We start from the raw sequence: 24571 nt of genomic DNA, 5'->3' as shown, positions 1-24571 counted from the left end.
CCTGTTCTCCATTTAAGGAACAACAAAGCCTGGATGGCTGTACATCTATTTAGAACATGGTTCACTGAATCTTTTAAGCCCCCTATTGAGAACTATTACTCAGGAAAAAAAAAAAAAAAAGATTTCTTTCAAAATACTGGTTATTGACAATGCGCCTGACCATGCAAGAGCTCTGATGAAGGTGTGCCATGAGATTAACGTTGTTCTTATGCCCACTGACAACATTCATTCTGCAGCCCAAGGATCAAAGAGTGATACTGACTTTCAAGAATTATTATTTAAGAAATACCTTTCATAAGACAAAAGCTGCCACAGTCAGTGATTCTTCTGATGGATCTGGGCAAAGAAAATTGAACGCCTTCTGGAAAGCATTCACCATTCTAGACAACATTAAGAACATTTGTGATTCATAAGAAGAGGTTAAATATTAACATTAACAAGAGTTTGGAAGAAGTTGATTCCAAATCTCACGGATGAGTTTCAGGGGTTCAAGACTTCAGTGAGGAAATAACTGCAGAGGTGGTGGAAATAGTGACTAGAATTAGAAGTGGAGCCTGGAGATGTGACTGAATTGCAGCAACCTCCTGATAAAATTTGAATGGATGAGGGGGTGCTTGCTATTGCTTGTTATGGATGAGCAAAGAAAGTCGTTTTTTTGTTGTTGTTGTTTGTTTGTTTTTTGAGAGGGGGAGAGGGGCAGAAAAAAAGGGAGAGAGAATACCAAGGAGACTCCGCTCAGCATGGAGCCCCACGTGAGGCTCGATCTCACGACTGTGAGATCATGGCCTGAACCAAAATCAAGGGTTGGACGCTTAACCGACTGAGCCACCCAGGTGCCTGGAAAGTGGTTTCTTGAGATGGCATCCACTTCTAGTAAAGATACTGTGAAGATTCTTAAAATAACAAAGGATTTAGAATATTACATAAATTTAATTGATAAGAAGTGGCACGGTTTGAGAAAACTGACTCCCATTTTGAAAGAAGTTCTGTGGATAAAATGCTCTCAAACAGCATCACATGCTAGAGAGAAATCTTTCATGGAAGGAAAAGTCAATCAATGCAGCAAACTTTGTTGTTCTCTTATTTTAAGAACTTGCCACAGACATCCCAATCTTCAGCAACCGCCACCATGATCAGTCACCAGCATCAACATCGAGGCAAGAACCTCCACCAGCAAAGTGATGGCTTGCAGAAAGCTCAGAGGATGGTCAGCATTTGTTAGCAATAAAGGATTTTTTATTAAAGAATGCACGTTTTGTTATACACAGTGCTACTGCATACTTAACAGACTGCAGTACAGTATAAACATAACTTTCGCATGCACTGAGAAACCAAAAAATTTATTTGACTCATTTTAATGCAATATTCCCGTTACTGTGGCAGTCTAGAACCAAACCCACAATATCTCCAATGTATACCCCGACAATCAAGGATAGGTACAGAAATTGGGGGGGGGGGGCGTGGTGGGAGGCTTTTCAGCCTGAAGGAAAGTACCAACAATGGTGAGAAGCAAGAGCATACACAGGAGACATGGAGATTGGCAAGTACTCCACTTTGGCTAGAGTCCATGTCTGAGATGTGACTGGCAGGGGATGTCTGTCCAGGATGAGGGAAGACTGTGAACACCACGTTAAGGTGCTTGGATTCTATTTTGTAAGCAAAGGAGAAAGACTGAAAGTTTCTGCAAAAGGAAAACCACATAATTCAACCTTTGTTTGGGAAGCTAACTACATAACAGGTGAAGAATAGACCAAAAACATGAATTCTGGAGTCACAGAGAATAGTTCAGAGAATATTTTAACGTTCTTAGGGGAAAATACAACTTCCTGAACAAAAAGGCTGGCAGCAGGAATGGAAAGGGAAGCAACAAACATTTTGGAGAGCCGAGCCGAATAGAAAGTTGTGACTGAGCAGACACTGTGAAGTAGGTTAAAGGTTATAACAATAGAAAAGCAATAGTATACATGTTGGTATTGGTTTACTTTATTTCAAAAGTCAAAGTCAAATGTAGACAGTATGCTTTCCCACAAAACCCAGATGTTCCCTAAGAATCTTTCCAGGTGCTACTTCAGGCAGCCAGCGCTTAGGAACAACTGATTGGTAAACACAAAATTGAGGCAATTTGCCATCTCCACTCAAAGCTCTATCTTTGCCAAGAGTTGGGGGCGGGGGGGGGCACAGGGGTAACATATCACAAAAGTAAATTGAAAGAAAGGCACACACATCTATTAATATCAAACATTGTTCATTTTCAGGATGAAGGAAGCTAGCTATAGATCCCTGGAACAGCAACAGTAGAATTTGACATCCCTTCGGGAGAATATTAAGTGAAATGAGGACTTTGAAGCGGGAAGCGGTTGGCATTAGAGAGAGTCTACCTTAATATCCCTTCAAAAACTCAGACACTGGAATTAGGGCCTAGGTTTTCAAATGGCATTGCCAATCATAAGATTTCCTCAAATCAAAGGACGTTTACATTGTATTTCAAGGTCTCACTTCCAGTGCCATTGACTTATCAAGCTCTGAGTGACATCCCAGGTCGTCTAAACCAGGGATTCAACCATCCTAGGAAATGATGCTTTCTCAGGGTACTGGTGGCATTGCCAAAGGTCACAGAGGCAGTGTCAGAAACACAACGTAAGCCCGGGGATTTCCCAGACTTCACTGACATATTCCACAAGGAAAGAAGAAGTCACATAAATGACATTCAAATGACAAAATGACGTCAGTGAAACAAAGAAATTAAAACCATTTAATTTAAACTGTGAGACATATCTTAGGTTGAAAATCAATCATCTTTCAGCTAGTATACTTCAAACTTCTCTCCAAAAACATTTTTTAAATTCACCAATTCAAATCACCAATTAGGAGAAACTTAATATTGATTATGCCTCCTTTTCCCAATGCCTACAAAGAGGCTTTGGATGAAACCTCTAACATAAAATCAATTGCAATCAGCTTTGTAGTGTTTCTGCTTCCACAATTAATTTGAACGTTGAGATAGCAAGGTAATAAGCTCTGTCCAAACTCTCTCTCATTCTTTGCTTTATGGCTGGGAAACATGAAAACCTATTGAAGACATTAAAGAAGAATGATTGAGCTTTCAATTACCTAGAAAGCCACAAATAATGTGATATTCCCTTTACAGGAGTACATTTAGATAAAAAAAGATTTTTAAGAATGCCCACAACATCATACACACAGAGATGACACAAAATATAAAGTTCTGTGGGCACTGAGAAGCAAATTTCTCAAAATGACTCTAAAACCACTAATATACTAACTAAGGCTGAGAAACGTGTTAGTTTCGATCAGGTATGACAATTACAACCATATCTGGTTCTCTGCACTCTCTTGACAATTGAGATATTCTTAATATATATATTATATATATGTATATATAATATATATATTAAGAATATCTTATATATATATAAGATATTAGATATATAAGATATATAAGATATATAAGATATAAGATAAGATATATAAGATATATATATAAGATATATATATATTATATATATATTAAGAATATCTCAATATATATATATTAATATCTCAATAAAAATATATATATATTTTTAATATATATATTAAGGAGATTATATATATATATTTCAGAGAGAGAGCAACTAATTAGCCAAGTAGAAAATATTGACTTTTACAGTTATGTCACAACGCAGTTAGTCAGAATACTGTGCTGACATTTTCAATATCTAAACAATTATTTTATTTACACAGAATTCTGAAGAGCATATTTGTCGTGAAAGGAAACCCTGGAATCTATTACTGAAAAGCAAGCAAGTTAAGTGGTGACTTCATTATTAAGAAAGCAGGGGATGGAAATGACAGAGCTTGCGGTCAGTTCTCCACTCCAATGGTATGTATGAATGTCACATAGTCAATTCAATTAATTTCCCTCTACTTTTCATTTACCAGGTCCATCACCTTTGTCCAGCATTTAACTTTCATCTCACCCTGCCTGCTGATTTCTAGTTAAAAAGCCCTCTCATTACTTAATTTCCCACAGCTTCATTAGGTAACTCAGCAGCAGAAAAAGGTAAGAATCGATACTTGGAAGTCAAACACCAAATTGTTAAGGTTTATGGCACTCATCTGCACTGTTTCTACCCACAGCTCTCACCAATAGGGAACAGAAACGGCACAGAGGAACTGTACTCCCCTTTGTGATGGTATTGATATCATCTACTATAATTGTGTCTCTCAGCTTTGTCCTTTCTCTTTAGTTCCCAACACATCAATACTGATAGGAAAGAATCCCACCCTTAAATCCTAAAATGAGTAACTTATGGAAGAATACCAGCGTATGTCTAGTGGACAGAAGCATACACCTAAGAACCAGACATATATATGGACTGGGAACTCAACCTCACCACCTCCTTGATGTGCAACTTAGGCCAAATTATTTAAACCTTCTTTGAACCTCAATCTCCTCACCTATAAAATAGGACATAAATCGCCTGTTTTATAGAAATTGTGAGGACTGAGTGAATCAGTATATGTTAAGTGTTTTCTACATTGTCTCGCATACATTTTGACTTTAAATAAAATATATAGCATGTTTCTTGACTTCATTACTTTAGCTTATAATTGAATAGTTGTACAGTCTAACAGATAGAAATGCTTCCCAGGGACTATCAATGATACTTTGCTTCTTCGGTGTTTCACAAAGTTAACTGATAATTCCCTCAGTATTTGGAGTTTTATTCTTTATAGACTGAAACTGACAAAAGGTCTCATAATTTGAACAAGAATACGCGAGACCTAATGTCTCTGGCCGAAGAGGCTATAACATTGATGGTTGTAATACATTTGAAAACACTAAGGTATTGTAAGTCAGGCCATGAACATTGGCCCTTGGGACAAGGCACCTTTTAAATATATCTCACTTTATTATTGGCAATAAAAACCTTCTCCGCCATCAGCCTGAATTATCATCTAGTTGGATCCGTTTTATCACATGTAAGACACGAAAGAGTTGTCTAAATGTCAGCCCACTGATTTTGTTGGTGGGATACAAGAATATGCTTTCACTCTAAAACTTTGTTGTTAAACACTACTTCCAATCTGTCAAATCCCATTGGGGCCACGTGTCTCACTGTGTGGGTTGGTGTGTGGTGTTGGGAGCCATGGGGTAGAATCTGTAGGAACTTCCTATGCATTTCCAAATCCACACTCTTGTGACCACTTTTACTCTGTACCTCCGCCACACTGCATTTCACGTTTCTATGACTTCCCATACTGATTATAAATTTGTCCAAAATACAGGTGTCCTCTCTTCTGTGTTGCTTGTAGGCCACCTAGTAACGTATTCATAAGAAACTTAGCTAAGACTAACAACTACTAAGTGCATTTCTTGTGACAGGCACATTCCTGGGCACTTTGTAGAATTTATTTCATTTACCTCTCCAAGAAGACTATAAATTTAGTTTTTAAATCATTTCTGTATTACTGATTAGGAAATTAAATTCTGGAAGTTGAAATAAGATACCCAAAATAACGTTCCAAAAAGGGATAAAACTGGGATTTAAAGACATCTGTCTGGCTCCTAATTCCACTTTCTTGCTGCTATACTCTGCTGCCCCAAATTCTCATTAATCTTTAAATGCAACTTTCTCATGGAAATAAAAGTATTTAGAAAGGTGCAGCCAGTAGTTTAGACTTGACTCTGCTTATTTAAAGAGGAATAGGGGGGAATAATGAAAAGAAGCTATTAAAATCCCCTTGAGAAGATAGCTTACTAATAACTTCAGTCCTAGAAAACTATCCTCAGGAGAAAAAAAAACCATAACTGCTGTCAAGTGTTCGTGAATAAGAATACTCGTTAGCATTATTCTGAATAGTAACTTTTTGAAATAAATTTTGGAAAATAAGAGAGAAGTCAAATAAATAGTGTGTGCATAAAATAGACTAGAGACACAGAGGGTTATTTTTTCAAAAACGAATGACAGCAATATATACATGATATAATACAAAAAATACAGAAGATAAATTATGTAGAATATAGTATGATCCCATTATATAATGTGAGCATACACACACACACACACACACTCAAGGGAAAGAGAGGGACTGTAAGTATGGCGTTATAAATGGGAAAGAAGTAAACTAAATGTTCATAGTTTGGGGCGCCTGGGTGGCTCAGTTGGTTAAGCGTCTGACTTCAGCTCAGGTCATGATCTCACGGTTTTTGAGTTTTAGCCCCGTTTTGGGCTCTATGGTGACAGCTCAGAGCCTGAAGCCTGCTTCAGATTTTGGGTCTCCTTCTCTCTCTGCCCCTCCCCCACTCATTCTCTCTCTCTCTCTCCCTTTCTCTCTCTCTCTCTTTCAAAAATAAAACATTAGGGGCGCCTGGGTGGCGCAGTCGGTTAAGCGTCCGACTTCAGCCAGGTCACGATCTCGCGGTCCGTGAGTTCGAGCCCCGCGTCGGGCTCTGGGCTGATGGCTCAGAGCCTGGAGCCTGTTTCTGATTCTGTGTCTCCCTCTCTCTCTGCCCCTCCCCCGTTCATGCTCTGTCTCTCTCTGTCCCAAAAATAAATAAACATTGGAAAAAAAATTTAAAAAAATAAATAAATAAATAAATAAAACATTAAAACAATTTTAATGTTCATAGTTGGATGGAATATGAGCGATTTTTATTTTGTATGGATATCCATTTGTAATTCTGAGTACTTAACTGGTATGAAAAGCAGTATTTTAACGCACATAGATGCAACAACTTATTTAACCCTCAAAACAAATACAAGTCACAGGGGCTATTATTCTCCCCACTTTACGGATGAGGAAATTAAGGAACAGAGTCATTAAGTAACTTTCCAACGTTTCACGGCCAGTAGTGGTAGAACAGGTCTAGTTCCACACCCATGCTCTTCAAGGCTAAGTAAAACTGGCTCTCATAAGCAACTGTTATTATTATAAAACAGGCTAACAACTGCATAAAACCCCTTTGAGAGGGATTGTTTTTCTTCCCTGTCTTGAGTGAAACAAGTAGGGAGGCTTCTGCCTGTTCTGCCACAAAAAGGTATGTAAAAGAGCACAGACGTTTACACCCTTTTCCTTGGGGCCCTGCTTTGTGAATTGCGTCCAGACTCACATTCTCCACATCCCAGGGCTGTTTGAGAACATCGCAGGCCCCAAATATTAAAAAATACAAAGGGCAGACCAAAACATTGGTGGAACAACCACATGAGTAAGGCTTTTGTCTGCTAAGATATACCTGGACACCTTGCACATTGAGACTTTAAGATCACAGTACAAATGCCCCAGTACAAATATTCCTGAAACTCTGGGGCTAAGCCAAACCCAAAGAGGGCTGAAAAAAGCATCATGGGGTCACTACAATTTTGAACCATAGGACTTCAGGAACTACAGAGCCAGAAGAATAGGATGCTATGCCCATACCACACTTGGCCCTCAGTTTACCTGTTACTAACAGCATAACAGGCGTTCTACTTCCCCTAGCATATAGTAACATTATCAGTTAACAATTAACTTCAAACTTCTTGTCTTTTTTAAAAAGGGTAGAATATGTCTAAAAGATAAACCAACAGGGACTGGGGTATAAACCCCAATTGCTGTGTTTGAACTCTTTCCTCTTTTGCCATAGATAATAAGAACAGCGAATGCACCTACTTCAACCAAACTGGGCCAATCCCCACTGGACCAAGCAGATTCTCTCTCTTGCAATACGAATTTGCTTTCCCAGGTGGTCTGGAACTGGAACTGTAACATGTAAACTTGCAAAGTATATGCTACCAGTGGATGGAGAAACAGAAAAACAAAGTCTTCAAAGTAAGAGAATAAGGAAGAAGTGGAAAGAAACACATAAAAAAGTGAAGAAACCAAAAAGCATACAGAATTTCAATTATCTTCTTGTTTCATTCACAATACACTTGCAAACTGTCCCAGCCTCTCATGGATTCTGAAACCACACGGCCCCACTTATTCTAAGCAGAGAAGCAAGACCACAAAGGTGCTGAACCAGACACTGTCATTTCTAATGTGTCATTTCTAATAGTGACAGTCCAACAGCAACAAACTTTTTCCTTTGTATAATCTTTTACAAAAGGCCTCTGAACAGTGAGGTGTATGTAAGTAACACATGTTTAACAATGGGCTCTCCAAAAAAAACAAAAAACAAAAAACTAGATGCATAAATGTGTGTATGCATGTGTGTATTTGTATAATTTGTTATAAACTTACCGACATATAGTATGTGTAGCTGGGCACACAACTTCTAAACAATAATAATAATATTTTTACTTAAATTCCATAAGGCCAATTGATTCCCACAGAAGGTCTTAAGTGCAGACAACAACAAAATCATAAATCAAGCCTTGATCTTGACTTTCAGTATTTGCCAGTTTCCATGGTGTAAATATTCGCCATGGCCAACTTCAGTCTACCAATAGGACGTCACTGAACAGGACTGAAGAGATGAGCAGTAGCACAAGATTGCATAATATTTTCACCACGCGGATTAAAAAGAGCATAGATGTCATGAAAGAGTAGAGAAAACAGTGAACTGTAGTAAAACAATTAGGAAGTGACAACTTTTGACTATGCCTTTATTTTAAAATGTAATGCATTAATCTTAGGTTTATATCATTTAATTTTTAATAACCACTATATTTAACAACTGGTGGACAAATTCCTGTCTCAATCCCATTTACGTCTGGTCCACCACACCCCTGAAAAGTTATCTCCTCGCACCTGTGTAGGGCAGGGATTGCTAATCCGTATAAAATGACTACAGTCACAGTCATTTCCTCATCAAACAGGTAAACATTTTAATGTGTATCATCAGCACATGGTAAACTTGTTAAAAGCCCAGATTCCTGGGCCCTAATCCCAGAGATTTTGATTCAGTAGTTCTGGTGTGGGTACCTAGAAATCTGTATTTTAACAGGCACACAGCCCTCTCCATGCCAACTGATTTATTCAGAGAATGACAGCATCCAGCATTGATGGACTACATATTCTGTGCCAGACTCAGGATACATGGATTATTCAAGAAACAAAACTTGTCCTCAAGGTGAATGCAGAGACCAAGAATTAACAACATAACTATGATACTAGTACATACCAGCTGCTTTGGGAAAACAGCAAAACCCAGTTGGGGAGAGGAGTTGTGAGAGGGATGTTTGACCTGAGTCTTGAAGAAAAGAGCACAAGCTAATCAAAAAGACAAGGGGGAAGAAGGGAGGAAGGGCTATTCAAGGCAGAGAGAGTGGCATTCAGCATAGCCCCATAGGCAAAGAGGAAGTCGGTTCACTGGCAAAACGGCACGTGCTATGGGACTGTACCACTTATTCGTGTATTGCAGCCACATTTATCCGTCACCAGTTCTAGCATATGGTAAACACATATTGGTTGGACTATATTCAGTCACAGTGTTCATGTGAGAAGTGGTGGTAGATTAGGCAAAAGAGTCATGGCCAGGTCAGATAGGACCTCACGGAATATCTAGCACAAAGTAGGGGCTCACAACATTTTGTATCCTTCCCTCAACCTGAGTAGTTAAAATTGGTTGTATCACCATTATAAAATTATTGCTGTGAAAGAATTTACATGTGATGGCTAACCCACAAAGTCTAGAAATACAGAATGTTCTCCCTGTTTTTTTTTTTTCATTGATAAGCTAACTTCTCAGAGAAAATGACCAAAATTATGTGTTGGAAACAGTTCACTAAACCAAAGGCCCAGGGAAACAGGTGATTACTGCATATTATTTTTCCCACTGGTTTTTACCTCATTCTAATTAATCTGTTTTCAGAATACAATGGGAATGTTGTAAATGTTATTTTATGTGTGTAAGGTTGTATCATTCCAGCTACAGACATTTTAATTAGGTAACCCAATTAACTTAAAAAAAAAATCTATGAATTAACATAATGAGAAAAATGAATGCTGGGAGAACTAAACTGGATAGAAGGGAAGTCATAGGGTAGGAGCTTGTCTCTACATAAACACAGCTAGAAAAGAGCACTCATCGCGTTAACACACCGTTTGTAGCCATCCCAAAACCTCCATGCTATACTACTGTCCCTTCTCTAATGCAAGCCTTGCCCATCCTTCTCGTCTCCCCTCAAGCCCCATCTTCTCTTTGTAATATGTTCCAAGCACTCCACTCCACTATGGTCTCTTCCCTCTCTGTGCACGAACCACATCTTTGGATTTAGTCCGACATCATCACATATTACGTAATACTTCTCTCCCAACCAGACTTTACATTTTCAGAGAACTTCTCTTACATTTCTCCAGGAGCAGAGCATAATTCTCGACATACAAAAGACATTAAACAGTTGGTGAGGGAATAGACTAATTGATTTCCGTGAATTATATTTAGCTTCAAGCTTCAATTGTTAATTTTCTCACCTCCCCCAAAATGAAGATGAAAATGTCATAAAGATTTTTTTAAAGGCCTTCGACTGGGGACAATGAAAGGAGGTTATTAAAAAGGATTCTATTCCTGAGTTGCTTTCGGAGTGTCAGCAAATCATCAGAGGTCTCTAACATAGAAAGCAAGGCAATTCCCTACTCTGCTCGCCCAGAGTAAGACTGAGAGACCTCCAGTTGAGCCTTGTTGCTAAGTGAAATTCCCCCCAAACATCCTAGAATATACGCTCTTTATACTTTCATCAAAGAAGAAAGAGAAAGAGAGAGCAGGTATCCCAAGACTGCCTCTATCCCTGTCTTCTTTACTAATTGACTGCAGAACAAAAGAGGAATATTTACAGAATTCCATACTGAAGCATATAGAAAACATTTATTCAGTAAATACTATTTCCAATTTCAAAATAGTTAATGTTGTTTTAACACTTACTTTTGTGTCACAAATTGTGTGAGCACTTTTCAGACATCATGTTATGAAGCTCTGATAACATTCTATATAAGATAAATACCACAATTATCCTCATTTTAGAGATGAAGGAGCTCAGATTAAGAACTCCAAAGTAACATGATTGAGACACAAAGCCAGAATCCGTAACCAGGTCTCTTATGCCAAAGCCCAGAGGACAACATTTATGTTTACAAGATTCAATTCTCAACAATGTAAGTACTGTAAGTACTTGGGTTCTATTTCAGGACTTTTTTTTTTTTTTTTTTTTTTTTTGCTTTTGAAAACTTAAAAACAAAAAACAAGACAACAAGACACCAAATCAATGATACGGAAAAAAGGCTGGAACAAGGATGTCCAGGGTCTGAGGTATCAAGCTTAAACAAACTGGGTTAAAGCCAATTAATTACAAGATTCCAGGCACACCCAACACACACACAAAAAGAGTGGTTAAATGTGGATCCCACTGGTAGAAAGACCAGTGAAGGTACAATTTCCCCATCAGTCCTAAAGAGCTTTTGGGAAACTCAGATTTAATTTATAACATTTTTATATTCATGCCAGATACAGCCCACATGTCATTCAGGCTTTGCAGGATGTTCAGCAGAGAAGAACTCTAGAAAACACTCTTATTGTAGGACTTTTGGCTATGTATGATGTGTATATACCAATGACTTCCCTGGAGCATCCAATGCCAGCTTCAGGGAAAAGAAAAAGGCCTAGAAATTAATGCCTGAAAAGAGTTTTCCATATAGTTTCACCTGTTCAGTTGACAGGAAGAAATCTCAGGCAACCCTTAAACCAATAAACATAATAAGGCAAGGGCCCCACCTTAGCTATCACTATCAGCATTAGTATCTCCACAGTTGTGAGGTCAGCCTTAAGAGGAAGCAAGCAGTCATGGGATGTAGTTTCAGGGATAGCCGAAAGCCTCGCCCCTAATTAACACCTCAATTAGGGTTGTAGGTGCTTGAATTTCCACAAAAAAGAAAATCCATCCCTTGGGCTTTAGACTTAGTCTTGTGAAAATGCAAAATCAAGTATGACTGGGGTGACAGCATTTTAAGTTTCCGGGTTTATTTACATCCAAGATTCCCCCTCGTTTGTTACATTCTCTCAAGGCAAGTTTTGCTAAGGAAAAGAATTGGAGGGGGGAGGGGAATGTGAAGCACTGAAAACAATCCTGAGGCCAAAGTGGGCAAAAGGGAAGAGAGTTTTCCACTGAGAGAGACCCAAGTATGCAAACAAGAAAGTGGGCTCCAGAGTCAATATTATGCAAATTCTCCCTCTCCTGGTGCCGTTATCAATTTAGTAATCTGGTCCGCCTATCTCCTTCTCAAAATCTTCTGCGAAACAGCAATTATGCTGCTTTGTTTACAGGAAAACTGACCCAAGCAACTCAGGCAAGGAGTTGAAATTTACAGTCCTTGGGCAGAGTGTCAGTTGTTACAAGCACTCAAAACTGTGTCTACTTGCAGGCAGAAAGTCGTGACTTCCCAGATTTCAGGTACGGCACAGATTCGTCTGCAAAGAGGGCTGGAGCCCAAATCTCTACCTAACAGGCACGAGGCAAGAAGCCCGGAAGGGTGGGGGGAAGCAAGCTGGATGGCTCCAGGAAGTGGGTGGGGAGGCAGCTGCCGGGTTTGGTGCCAACTGTGGCACTAGCAGGTTCGCACACGCCTAGCGGAGGGAGTCCCGGGCCACCGCGCGCAGCGGTCGCAAGCGCTTTTGGCAATGCTGTCCCCCTTCGACTCCCGTCATCACCCAACCCAACAGCTCGGGTCTGGGACGTAAAAAGGTCTTGCAAAGTGGGCGGCGGCCGGCGTTCCCGCCGCTGAGTCACAGCCCAGCCAACTTTTACAGCATTTCCCAGAAAGAAAACGAAAAGTCTCAGTTCCGTAGCCCACCACTCGCTTCTCGTTCCAGCTCTCCGCTCCGTGTCACTGGGGTGACTCGGACCCACAGTTGGGGTGCTTCCCACTCGTCGCGCAACTTCTCACCCCAGCAAAGCCTCGGGGTGCCCGAGCGCTTCGCAAGCGCTACCCACCCGGCAAACGGGAGAGCAGGAGGAGGGAGGGGAAGGGCTAGCCTCCTCACCTGCAGGACACCGACACCTCCACCCGCGTGGCCGGGATGGCCGCGCTCAGCTGGTTCAAGTCCCCGATGCCCGCAGTGCTGGTGTAGCGGCTGTCCATCTTGGATGGAGGCGCCGCGGACTTGTCCGGCGCCCACATGCAGAGCTCGGGCAGACTGAGGGCTCCGAGCCCAGCTCCCGACAGCCGGGGATGGGGGTTGAGGGTGGAGGCAGAGGAAGGAGGGCGGAGGCAGCTCGCGGGAAGGGGGAGGGATGGGGAGGCGGACCCGCGCAGAGCCGCGAGGGAACCGCGAGCCAGTCCTGACCCAGGCCGAGGCTGCCGGGGAAGTGGCGCACGGGGCTCCGGGCTTCCCTGCCCCCTCCCTGCAGGCAGCAGCCCCAGCAGGGGACACTCAGTGATCCTTTCCACGCTCTGGGTGTCAGGCTCTGAGCAGCCAGCGGGCCACCCGGCGAGGGGGGGCGGGGGGCAAGAGACCCAGACCTCAACCGTCTAGGAGCGCAAGCCCCGGCCGGCTGGGCAGGCGGCTGGGGTTGTCTCCGCCTCTACACACCCACTCCCGCCTCCTGGGCCGCGACTCCCTCCTCCTGTCAATCAGGTGTGGACGGGAATGTCACGCAGTTCGCCTGCCTGAGCTGGAAGCTGGAGGTGTGGGCGCCTCTGCCCGCTCCTAACCCCCCACCCCCACCGTAGGTCCACCCCTCCCCACCCCGCGCTGGTCCTCACCGCACCCTCGAAACCCATGGAGGTCCTTGCCCTCGGGCCGAAGAGCCGGTCCGAGCTTCTGAACTGCCCACCCTCGGCCCCTTGAGGGTTGAGGACAATGGGGCAGAAGGACGATCTCCAACGTTCTGTACGCGGTGCTAAAGTGACATACCAATATCTGGGGCAAGGCGGGAACAGGGTGGACTCTAATGTGGGGAGAAAAACTATTTGGGATTTAAGGGTGCCATCTGGTTTCCCTCTTCCCTCAATTCCTCGGAACATGGAGGTCTAATAGGGACAGTCCTTATAGCCAGGGCCCTGCTGCGGCCCCTCGTTCCCAAATGCATGAAAAGTTCTGCCCTGAAACCTGGAGGTCACTACTATTTAATACAGCTCCCTCACCCCGACTCCCACCCAGTAAGACCCGAATGACACTGGACGGACGCTAGCACAGAGGAGCCGGAGTGAGCGCCGCCTTTGGGAAACTGGATTCTGGGGCAGCCATGCTGGTGCCAGAATGCCGAAGCAGACACAGCCTGGGGAGGTACCCGAGGCTCCCCTCCATTGCCATGACCTCATTGGCTGCACCTTCCCTCCGGCCTCACCCGTGCGCCTACGGGTCCCCGAGCGCTCGCCACCAGGGGGCGACGGAGAGCTGGACGCGGCTTTAGGTAAAGAAGCGGGGAGCGTCGGATGGTGGCCGCCTTCTCAACGCGCCAAGCACGGAGTTTCCAGCTGGCAGGACTAACTCAGAAAGGAACTGTTTTCATGGTTCAGAACCAGCCATACGTTGTAACATTTTAATCCACTTGGAGCCACCTGCCCGGAGAATCTGTACAGTTGCCCGCGAGGATGTGTAGGCGTAGTCTTGCCTCTCTCCCCCCTGTCAAGATCCTTCCTGCGTTTCAGTCTTGGTTTCCTTTCCTCATCACCCAGCCCACCCCTTTTCATCCCTTAAATCCGGAGGTTCTCTGGTTCTCTTTTCCCATCACAGATTAACCTGTGGTTTATTACCATTTGGAAATGTCCTAAAACTCCAGACATTTCTCTTATGCTGGCCAAAATTAATTTGGAGGACGAGACCTAGGTGAATTTTTTTAAGGTAACCAGACTTATTTCTCAGAAGCCAACAGAAGAAATAAAAGTTTAGAACTTTAAAATAGTACCCAGCCCGTAGGTCCTTTACTTCTTAATTTTTCCCACTTTATTGACCTATAATTGATATATAATAAATTGCACATAAAGTGTACCATTTAATAAATTTCAATACATATATACTCTTGTAAATCCATCACCACAATCAAAATAATGAGCCATTCCATCACCCCAAAAGTTTTCTCATGTCTCCTTTGTAATCAGTCCCTCCTTTCACCACTAAAAACAACCCTCCAGGCAACCACTCGTCTTCTTTATATCACTATGGATAAGTTTGCATTTCTATAATTATATATATATAATTGTAAATGTATATATATGTATATGTATTGTATGTATATGTATGTATTGTATATGTATATATAATTGTATATATACACAATTGTAATTGTATATGTATAATTATATATATATATATACAATTGTATATACAATTGTATATAATTGTATATGGAGATATATATATATCCATATATATATGGAATCATATAACCTGTACTCTTTTTTTGTGTGTGTGATTTCTTCCATTAAGCAAAATTCTTTTGAGATTTATCCACTTTGTTGAGTGCATCAATAGAGCATTTCTTTTTTATTGTTCACTAGTATTTCATAGTATAGATGTGCCACAAATTGTTTACCCATTCACGTGTTAGTGGACATTTTAGTTTTTCCAGGTTTGGGCTATAACAAAACTGCCATGAACATTTATGTATAAGTCTTTATGTGGGCATATGCTTTCATTAGTTTTGAGGAAAAAAAAACTTAGAAGTGAAATACCTGGGTCATAAGGAATGTGAATGTTTAACTTTTTAAGAAACTACTAAACTGTTTTCCAAAATAGTTTTACTATTTTCCTTTCCCACAACATTATGTGAGTGGGTAACATTATTAGTCTTTTGATCCATGAACATTATATGAGTTCCAGTTGCTTCATAACCTTATCAATACATATTATTGTTATTCTCTTAAATTTTAGTCAATCCAATAGGTGTCTTAGAGTGGGTTAATGACTACTAATGTTGTAATTATGGATCTCATTGTGGAGTAATCACTAGTGATGAGAATATTTTTCTGTGCTTATTTGCTATCTGTATATTTTCTTTGGTAAAGTGTCTATTCAAATCTTTTGCAATTTTTTTTTTTATTTATTAGAAAAAGAGAGAGAAAGAGAAAGAGAATACACGCACGCGAGTACACGGGGGAGGGGCAGAGAGACAGGGAGAGAGAGATCCCAAGCAGGCTCCACACTGTAAGCTCAGAGCCTCCTGGTGTGGGGCTCAAACTAAGGATCCCTTAGATCTTGACCTGAGTCGAAATCAAGAATCAGTTGCTTAATGGCTGAACAACCCAGGCACCCCTGCTCATTTTTATTGCATTATTAGTTGTATTATTCCTGAGTTTTGAAAGTTCTTTATATATTTTCTATACAATTTACAAAATAACTTCTGGCAGTCTGTGGCTTGTTGTTTTTTTTTTTTTAATTTTTAATGTTTATTTGTATTTGAGAGAGAGAGAGAGCACACACCTATGAGCAAGGGAGCGGCAGACAGAGACACAGAATGCAAAGCAGGCTCCAGGCTCTGAGCTGTCAGCACAGAGCCCCACACAGGGCTCAAACCCACATACTGTGAGATCATGACCCGAGCCAAAGTCAGATGCTCAACCCACTGAGTCACCTAGGACTCAGTATTTTCAGTCACCTGGCCTGTATTTTCATTGTAACGGTCTGTCAGAGAGCAGAAGTTCCTAATGTTGATGAATCCAGTTATTCAACTTTATTCTAATACTGATTATAATGTTGGTGTTGAATTAAAGAAATCTTTACCTAATCTGAGGCCAAAAATTATCTTCTATGTTTTCTTCTAGAAATTTTATATTTTCAGGTTTTCCATTTAGGCCCATGATTAATTTGAGTTTTTTAAATCAAAGTTCTCTTTTTTGCACATCAACATCAAATGTTTCTAGCACCATCATTAAAAAGACCAACCTTTCTCCATTGACTCATCTTTGTACTTTTGTCAAAAATCAATTCTCCATGAGTCCATTTTTTAGTCTATCCTATTCCATTGATCTGTTTGTTTTTCTTTAAACAAATACCACAGTCTTAATTACTGCAGCTTTGCTAATAACTCTTGAAAGCAGGTAGTGATCATTTTAAAAATTCTTTTGTCGGGGCACCTGGGTGGCTCAGTGGGTTGGACGTCCAACTTCGGCTCAGGTCATGATCTCCCAGTTTGTGGGTTTGAGCCCCGCATCAGGCTCTGTGCTGACAGCTCAGAGCCTGGAGCCTGCTTTGGATTCTGTGTCTCCCTCCCTCTCTCTGCCCCTTCCCTGCTTGCTCTCTCTCTCTCTCTCTCTCAAAAATAAATAAACATTAAAAAATTTTTTTAAATAATAATAAAAATTCTTTTGTCATTTTGTATTCTTTGAATTTCCATGTAAATTTTAGAATCAGCCTGGTAATGTCTACCAAAAAAATTTTTTATCAAGATTTTGATTGCAATTCCATTGATTCTATAGACCACTTAAAGAAGAGTGGATAACATTAGTCTCCTGATCCGTGACCATTATATATCTTCCATTTATTTAGGTCTTCTTTAATGTCTATCAGCAATGGACTGGTACCCTTAAAGGAGAAACATTTGGAGACAGCCACACAGGGAAGAAAGCCATGTGAAGACAGAGACAGAGATTGGAATTATACTGCACAGACCAAGGAATGCCAAGGATTGTTGGTAACCACCAGAAGCTACAAAAGTCAGGGAGGCAATCTTACCTAGAGCCTCTGGGGACAGCATGGCCCTCCCAGCACCTTGCATCCAAAAACCATGAGAGAATAAATTTCTGTTGTTTTAAGCCAACCATTTTGTGGTAATTTGTTACAGCAGTCCTAAGAAAACTAATGCATGATATTAACACTAATTATTTCCGTTTTTCTGATTTTTTTTCAAGTTTGGTACTTTAAATCCATCATATTGAGGTAAGCTTTAAATGATAAAACGTTTCAAGTATATTCAAAGTCTTTGTTAATATGGTCAACACAGTACATAAAGAACTACAAATTTTAAAAATAATTTTAATAACCTAATAAATATCGTGAATTATGGCATGTTTATTTCCTTTAACTTTTATTTTTGAGAAATTTTAATATAAATTTTATATTTATTGACATGTATTTAAATAATATGAATGGTTTTAGAATTGCTAAAAGTCAAAGGTAAATTTCATATACTAAAATTGTTAAGCAGCCATTATTCACCAAGTCAGGGATTCAGAAAATATTAGTTAAATGTTTACTATGTGCTAGGCACTGAGCTAGATCTTAAAGGTAAAGCTCCTTCTGCCAAGGAGATGCATGATGACTGTATAGATATAAAAAGATAAAAATAAAAGTAATAAAAAATAACAATAATAAATCAAAATAAATTTTAAAAAATGTAAGGGCGCCTGGGTGGCTCAGTTGGTTAAGTGTCTGACTCTTGGTCTTAGCTCAGGTCTTGATCTCAGGGTCATGAGATCAAGCCCCACAATGGGCTCAATGCTGGGCATTAAGCCTGCTTTAAAAAAAATAAATAAATCAGCTAGCCTAAAAGAGCATATCCTCATAATAATAGGACAAAGTGCATTTACCTCATCCAGCAAGTGGTGGTTTGGTGCAGAAGTCCAAAACAAACTAGACTGAGCAGTTCTTCAGACTATAGCTATAGCAATAGAAAATTTGCTCTACTGGCCCCAACAACTATTCCACACCAGGATAAGTCAGAAATAACAGCGTTACCATATTTTCATCTTCAAAATGTCCTTGGGAGGGGCACCTGGGTGGCTCAGTAGGTTGAGCTTCCAACTCTTGATTTCAGCTCAGGTCATTATTCCAGGGGTGTGGGATTGAGTCCCACATCAGGCTCCACGGTTAAGTGTGGAGCTTGCTGAAGATTCTCCTCTCTCTGCTCTCTCTCTCTCTGCCCCTCTCCCCTGCTTATCCTCTCTCTCTCACTCTCTCTTGCTCTCTAAAAATTAAAAAAATAATAATAATAATGCCCTTGGGAAATTGAAGAAAATAGCTATGTCATTACTTAACCTATGAGGATATGCGGATAGCTGTATAATCACTGGGCCACATGACCTGCTCTGTGACAATACAGCTTATCAAATAAACATATAAGAGCAAAGAATTAACTGTTTAATTATGGAAAAATGGCAGCTCAAGGAAGACTTTATGATGAGTGGCCAAAATATGTTCTCTGAATACCTACCTTTTCTGTGACCTGCTAACCATTTGAAGATGATTTACTCAAACTGGTCAAATCTGCAGATAACTCAATCATTCCAGACATTAAAACAATATTACCAACTTTAACTTGAAGTTACCTTGTGACTAAAAAAGATCAATATCTCACCAATTTTTTTTTTTAATTTTTTTTTTCAACGTTTATTCATTTTTGGGACAGAGAGAGACAGAGCATGAACGGGGGAGGGGCAGAGAGAGAGGGAGACACAGAATCGGAAACAGGCTCCAGGCTCCGAGCCATCAGCCCAGAGCCTGACGCGGGGCTCGAACTCACGGACCGCGAGATCGTGACCTGGCTGAAGTCGGACGCTTAACCGACTGCGCCACCCAGGCGCCCCAATATCTCACCAATTTTATAAACACCACCCTTTTACTGGTTAAAGCACTTAGAAAAATATCACTTTTAAAATCTTACAAATAATAGAAAATTAAGATAGATCTTGAGTAAGTATCCAGGAACATTAAACCCAATATTTCAATTAAGTAATGCCTTTATAAAGGATCTTGGATAATTATTTAGGTAAACCTATTCTCAAACAAGATTTTCCCTCTGTGTTTGATAAATAAATTGTACACTCGAAAGAACACAGAATATAGGATGCTTTCAATTCAGAATTTTACACTTACTATTCAAACATACGGAAGAACATACTTCAAATTGTGTGTTGAAAGTCTCACGTTGGTTTGGGTAGTATTTGGTTTTCCATTATCACACAGTCATTTGACTCATCCACTTCCTGTTCCATAAAGAGATGCCCTAAACTTGGGGTGAGGGAGGGGTGTGTCAAGAAAGTGATCAAACTGGGGTTAGTTATCTTACTACGACTGAATCTTCTATTTTTTAAATGATAGCATTTCAGTTATTTATTGCCGTGTAACAAGCCAATCCAAAACTCAACCACTCAAAACAACAGTGCTTGTATTAATTTTCATGATTCTGTGGGTCAGAAATTAGCATAGGCCTCCACCAGGCAATTCTGCTCCATGTAGTGTCAGTTTGAGTCATGCACATAGACTACATTTAGCTAGAGGCTGGCTGGGCTGCAAAATACAAGAAGCCTTCATTTCCACGTCTGGCAGCTCAGTGCCCTTCCTCCACGTGGCTGCTCCGTGGTTTCTCCTCATTCAGTCTAGTCTAGCCCCAACTGCACAGCATGGTGACTGGCTTTCCTACAGCCAAAGTGGAAACTGCCAGAGCCTAAAAGGCTAGGCCTGGAACAGGCGCAGTATTGCTTCCACTGATTTCTATTTGTCAAAGCAAGTCATGAGGCCAGTCCAGATTCAAAGGGACCAGGGGAGGTGGCTGAGTGACATAAAAGGTGGAGCAGCACACACAAATTGGAAGAGAAGGAACTGACAGCCGTCATCTTTGGGGACTACCCACTAAAAACAGTCAATTCGGGTAAGGCTTAAATAATCGTATATCTCTTATTTTAAAAAAAACAACAACACTGATCTTTTTCACTACTTTAAATCCGTTTTGTTTGAAAAAAAATGTATATAAGGAACCAGAAACCTCATAGTGTACATTGTAATGAGTAGGATCACAGTAGTAAGCAAGGGTTTGTCTTCAAGAATGCTTTTGCCAGGGTGCCTGGGTGGCTCCATTGGTTAAGCTTCAGACTTCAGCTCAGTTCATGATCTCATGGTTCCTGAGTTTAAGCCCTACATCTGGCTCTCTGCTTTCGGCACAAAGCTCCCTTCAGATCCTCTGTCCCCCTCTCTTTTTGCCCCTCCCCCACTCTCTCAAAAGAAGAAGGAAAGAAGAAAGAAAGAAAGAAAGAAAGAAAGAAAGAAAGAAAGAAAGAAAGAAAGAAAAGAAGAAATAAGGCCTTTGCTAACTACATATTCAACAGTAGAGGAAGAAATATAGAAAATATGAAGAATATGTTTCCTACTTTCAAGCATCTTTGTTTAATATGAGATTAGCATCAACTCATCACATTAATAAAAAGTAAGAATGAGCAAGAAATAAGCCATGACTTGTCATGAGGTTATGTAGTATACACTGGAATGACTGATGCTCAAGGACATATATTTTTTTAAAGTTTACTTATTTATTTTGACACAAAGAAAGAGCGGGGAGGGGCAGAAAAAGAGGGAGAGAGAGAGAATCCCAAGCAGCCTATGAGCTGATAGTGCGGATGCAGGGCTTGATCTCATGAACCAAACTGTGAGATCAATACCTGAGCTGAAATCTTGAGTTGGATCCTTAACCGACTGAGCCACCCAGGCTCCACTCAAGGGAGGACATATTAATGAGAAAGAATAAGCATTAACACTTTCCTGGAAAAATGGGTTTTAAATAGGTAAAATAAGAAGATAGAGCAATATAGGTGAGGGTGGAAATATGAGCAACTCTAGAAGTAAAAATAAATATTTCATATGTTTGTACAGTAGTGAGAAGACCCAACACACCAGAGAAGAAGCATGCCAAGTTTAGATAGAGTGACGTTATCTTAAAAGACCTTGTAATTAGAGAGAAGATATGTAAAAAGAGAAGAAGCTAAAATTATCCAATCCTGCCTTGTCCAATAGGGTAGCCTCAAGTCACAAGTAGCTACTGAAATTTAAGTTAGTTAATATTAAATAAAATTTAAAATGCAGTTACTCAGTTGCATTTCAAAAGCTCAGTGGCCACATATAGGTAGTGGTTACCCTATTGGATAGTGCAAATTTTAGGACCTATCGTTCACACTATAGAGATCTATTGGACAGTGCTGACAACCTTTTCTACTTCCTAATATTTCTGAAATCTATTCAACTTTCACTTTCCCTCTGCCATTATCATTAGTTCCGTTTACGATACTTTCTCACCTGGGATAATGCAACGCTCTCCTACCTTGTCTCCCTGTTTCCAGTCATGCCTTATTCTACAGCTAAAATGCACTTTATAAAACTTTTTAATCTGGCCTTGTAAAATTCCTCCTGAAACCACCCATACCATTCTCTTTGCCTGGAATTTTCCTCCATGCCTGTTTCCTTAGCTCACGCTTAGTCTTGAGGTCCCAAGTTAGATGTCACCTCTTCAACCAGGCCTTCTCCAATACCTCTGAGCCTCAGTATTCTTATCTTTAAAATGATACTTTCATCTATGATCCGTAGTTGATGAAAATTAAAGATTATGTAATAAATGAAACTACTAATAATGCTTATGGTGATGATGACAATTTGGTGATGATGGTTTAAGCTCTCTATTTCTATTTTCTCATGTAAGCTACCCAGAGTAGTAATTTAAAATTACTTATGACTTGTACGACTAACGGAGATCCACATTGACTATATTCAGGCACATGGTCTTTCCTGAACCATTCTAACCCTCTATGTTTCTCTCCTCCTCAAAGTTTTTATTATATGTACACATATATCTTCTTAACTTCATCTTTACTTGGTCAAACTACTATTCATCCCTCATGATCTATCTAAAATGTCACTTCCTCCTGGAAGTATCCAGCAAATATCTTTGTGTTGCTTTTAAGTAACTATTCTAACAGAACAATTTACTTTATGCATAGAGAAAGATGAAATTCTAAGATTGCTGCTTTATCTAATAGGGAAAATGGCAGTTTTCATTTCTTCTAGACTTACAGATGTTCATTTGAATATGATTATACAATGATAACCAGTTAACATGAAGAACTCTCATAGAATAAACCTTACACTCCTTGAAATACAAATGTGTTTAAAAGGAGTCTGTCATTAGAATTTTACAAGGACATATTTTCATAGTTACTGAATGAAGAACAGGTCTTATTTTTTATAAATGTTTTCAGCCTCCAAATTTAAATTTTTTTTTCAACGTTTATTTATTTTTGGGACAGAGAGAGACAGAGCATGAACGGGGGAGGGGCAGAGAGAGAGGGAGACACAGAATCGGAAACAGGCTCCAGGCTCTGAGCCATCAGCCCAGAGCCCGACGCGGGGCTCGAACTCACGGACCGCGAGATCGTGACCTGGCTGAAGTCGGACGCTTTACCGACTGCGCCACCCAGGCACCCCTCAGCCTCCAAATTTAAAGTTTCTTCCAAGAAGCTTTTCAGTAAATCTGCTAATTCAGAGAGTTTGATTTTTCAAGGCTGCCAGAAGAAATCCATTTGTAAGAGTGAATCAGAAAGGGCAGCCCTAAAAGTTTTTGAAACTTATCAAAAGAGTATAGAAAAGGAAACCTTCTTACAAAAGGACTATAATACCTGAAATATTTTGCTCCTATAGGAGCTTACCCAAATAGGCTAGGTCACAGCACCTTTTTCCTTTAGCTATCACAATTAGAATAATTATTGTGTGACAACTTGCTCAATACCTATTCCTCCTGCTAGACTTTGGGCTTCAAGAGCATAAGTACCCATCGATCTTCTCCACTGATGATCTCCTGCACCCAGCATGCAGACTGATGTGAGGCAGTCCTCATGTAGCCATGACTATTGAAAAGTGGGTAAATTTGTTTTGATTTGTCAAGTTCAGGTGAGAGCTGGGCTCTCAGGTGTGATGACTAACAGGCATTTGGGGCTAAGTTGAGGGGACAGGATTATCAGGTTGGAATCAATAGCTTAGAGTTAGCAGTTGAAGCCAAGCATTTGGGTATACACTCCAGGGAAAAAGGAAAGAGGAATAAAAATAAGAATCACATCTCTGCCCCTCCCCCACTTGCTCTCTGTCTCTTTCTCTCTCTCTCAAAAATAAATAAGCATTAAAAAAAATAAAAAGAATCACATCTGATTAGAATCAGTCCTGAAGAAAGGTGCACCAAAACAAAAAAAGTCCTACTAAAGAAACTGGTGGGGAAGAACCACTTGGACAAGTAGGGAAGAAGGGGAAGCAAACCCCCAGGATCAAGACATTAAGGACAAGGAAAAAGTGGTTTTGAAAGAGAAAGAGGGCAATGGGATCATTATAGCAGATGTTGTAGAGGCCACATTATTGCGTTGTTCTGTGGTCTTTGTGGGTTGCCTCACTCTCTTTTTTGGAGAGTTAGCAACATTACAGAAACCCATACAGATTTTCAGTTTTCATTCCAGGTCTTTCAGATTCTTCTTCTGAAATGCCCCTGGCAGGTCACGCCTAGCCCCACTTTACTACCTTGAACTTGAAGCCCACCCTACTCCAGAAGTCATGAGTACAGAAAACAGGTCTCCAGACAGCAAGCACATTGCTGAAGACCTCACACAGGAATGAGCCCCACTGGCATCTTATGGCCATGTTGTGTGAGGAACTAATGCCTAATTTTCAAACCTGATTTAGATCACTCCTTGAGCAGGGCAAATAGGCATTAATTAGTATGTGGTCAGAGTCTACTCTGGTTTCTTTCCTGCTTGGACAATTAAAATGTGCTACCATGCAAAAGAATAAAACTTTTGTTGGAAACTAGAGAGACACACAGAGAAAAGAATGTAAATCTTAAGTATTTAATAACTTGCTAAAATTAACATTCTTCTAGGATAACCTGGCCTTTTAGTATATTTGAAAATA

The 24571-nt window shown here is 40.3% G+C and overlaps 1 protein-coding gene across 2 annotated transcripts in view; it reads right to left on the bottom strand.

Annotated features, from left to right (window-relative positions):
* CPNE8 (copine 8) overlaps nt 1-13462 on the bottom strand; it is a 234863-nt gene extending 221401 nt beyond the window's left edge. Inside the window, exon 1 of one of the 2 annotated variants that reach the window (XM_040488446.1) lies at nt 12962-13462. In XM_040488446.1, coding sequence (XP_040344380.1) covers nt 12962-13098 — 137 coding nt within the window. In that variant the 5' untranslated portion in view covers nt 13099-13462. The remainder of the gene's footprint in view (nt 1-12961) is intronic. The other variant, XM_040488445.1, reaches the window with a different exon arrangement.
* Nucleotides 13463-24571: the final 11109 nt, after the last annotated feature.

Source organism: Herpailurus yagouaroundi, unplaced genomic scaffold (genome assembly GCF_014898765.1).
Source record: "Herpailurus yagouaroundi ecotype Mexico unplaced genomic scaffold, PumYag 166, whole genome shotgun sequence".
NCBI classification, from domain to species: Eukaryota; Metazoa; Chordata; class Mammalia; order Carnivora; family Felidae; genus Herpailurus; species Herpailurus yagouaroundi.
This window is presented reverse-complemented; position numbering and strand designations above follow the sequence as displayed.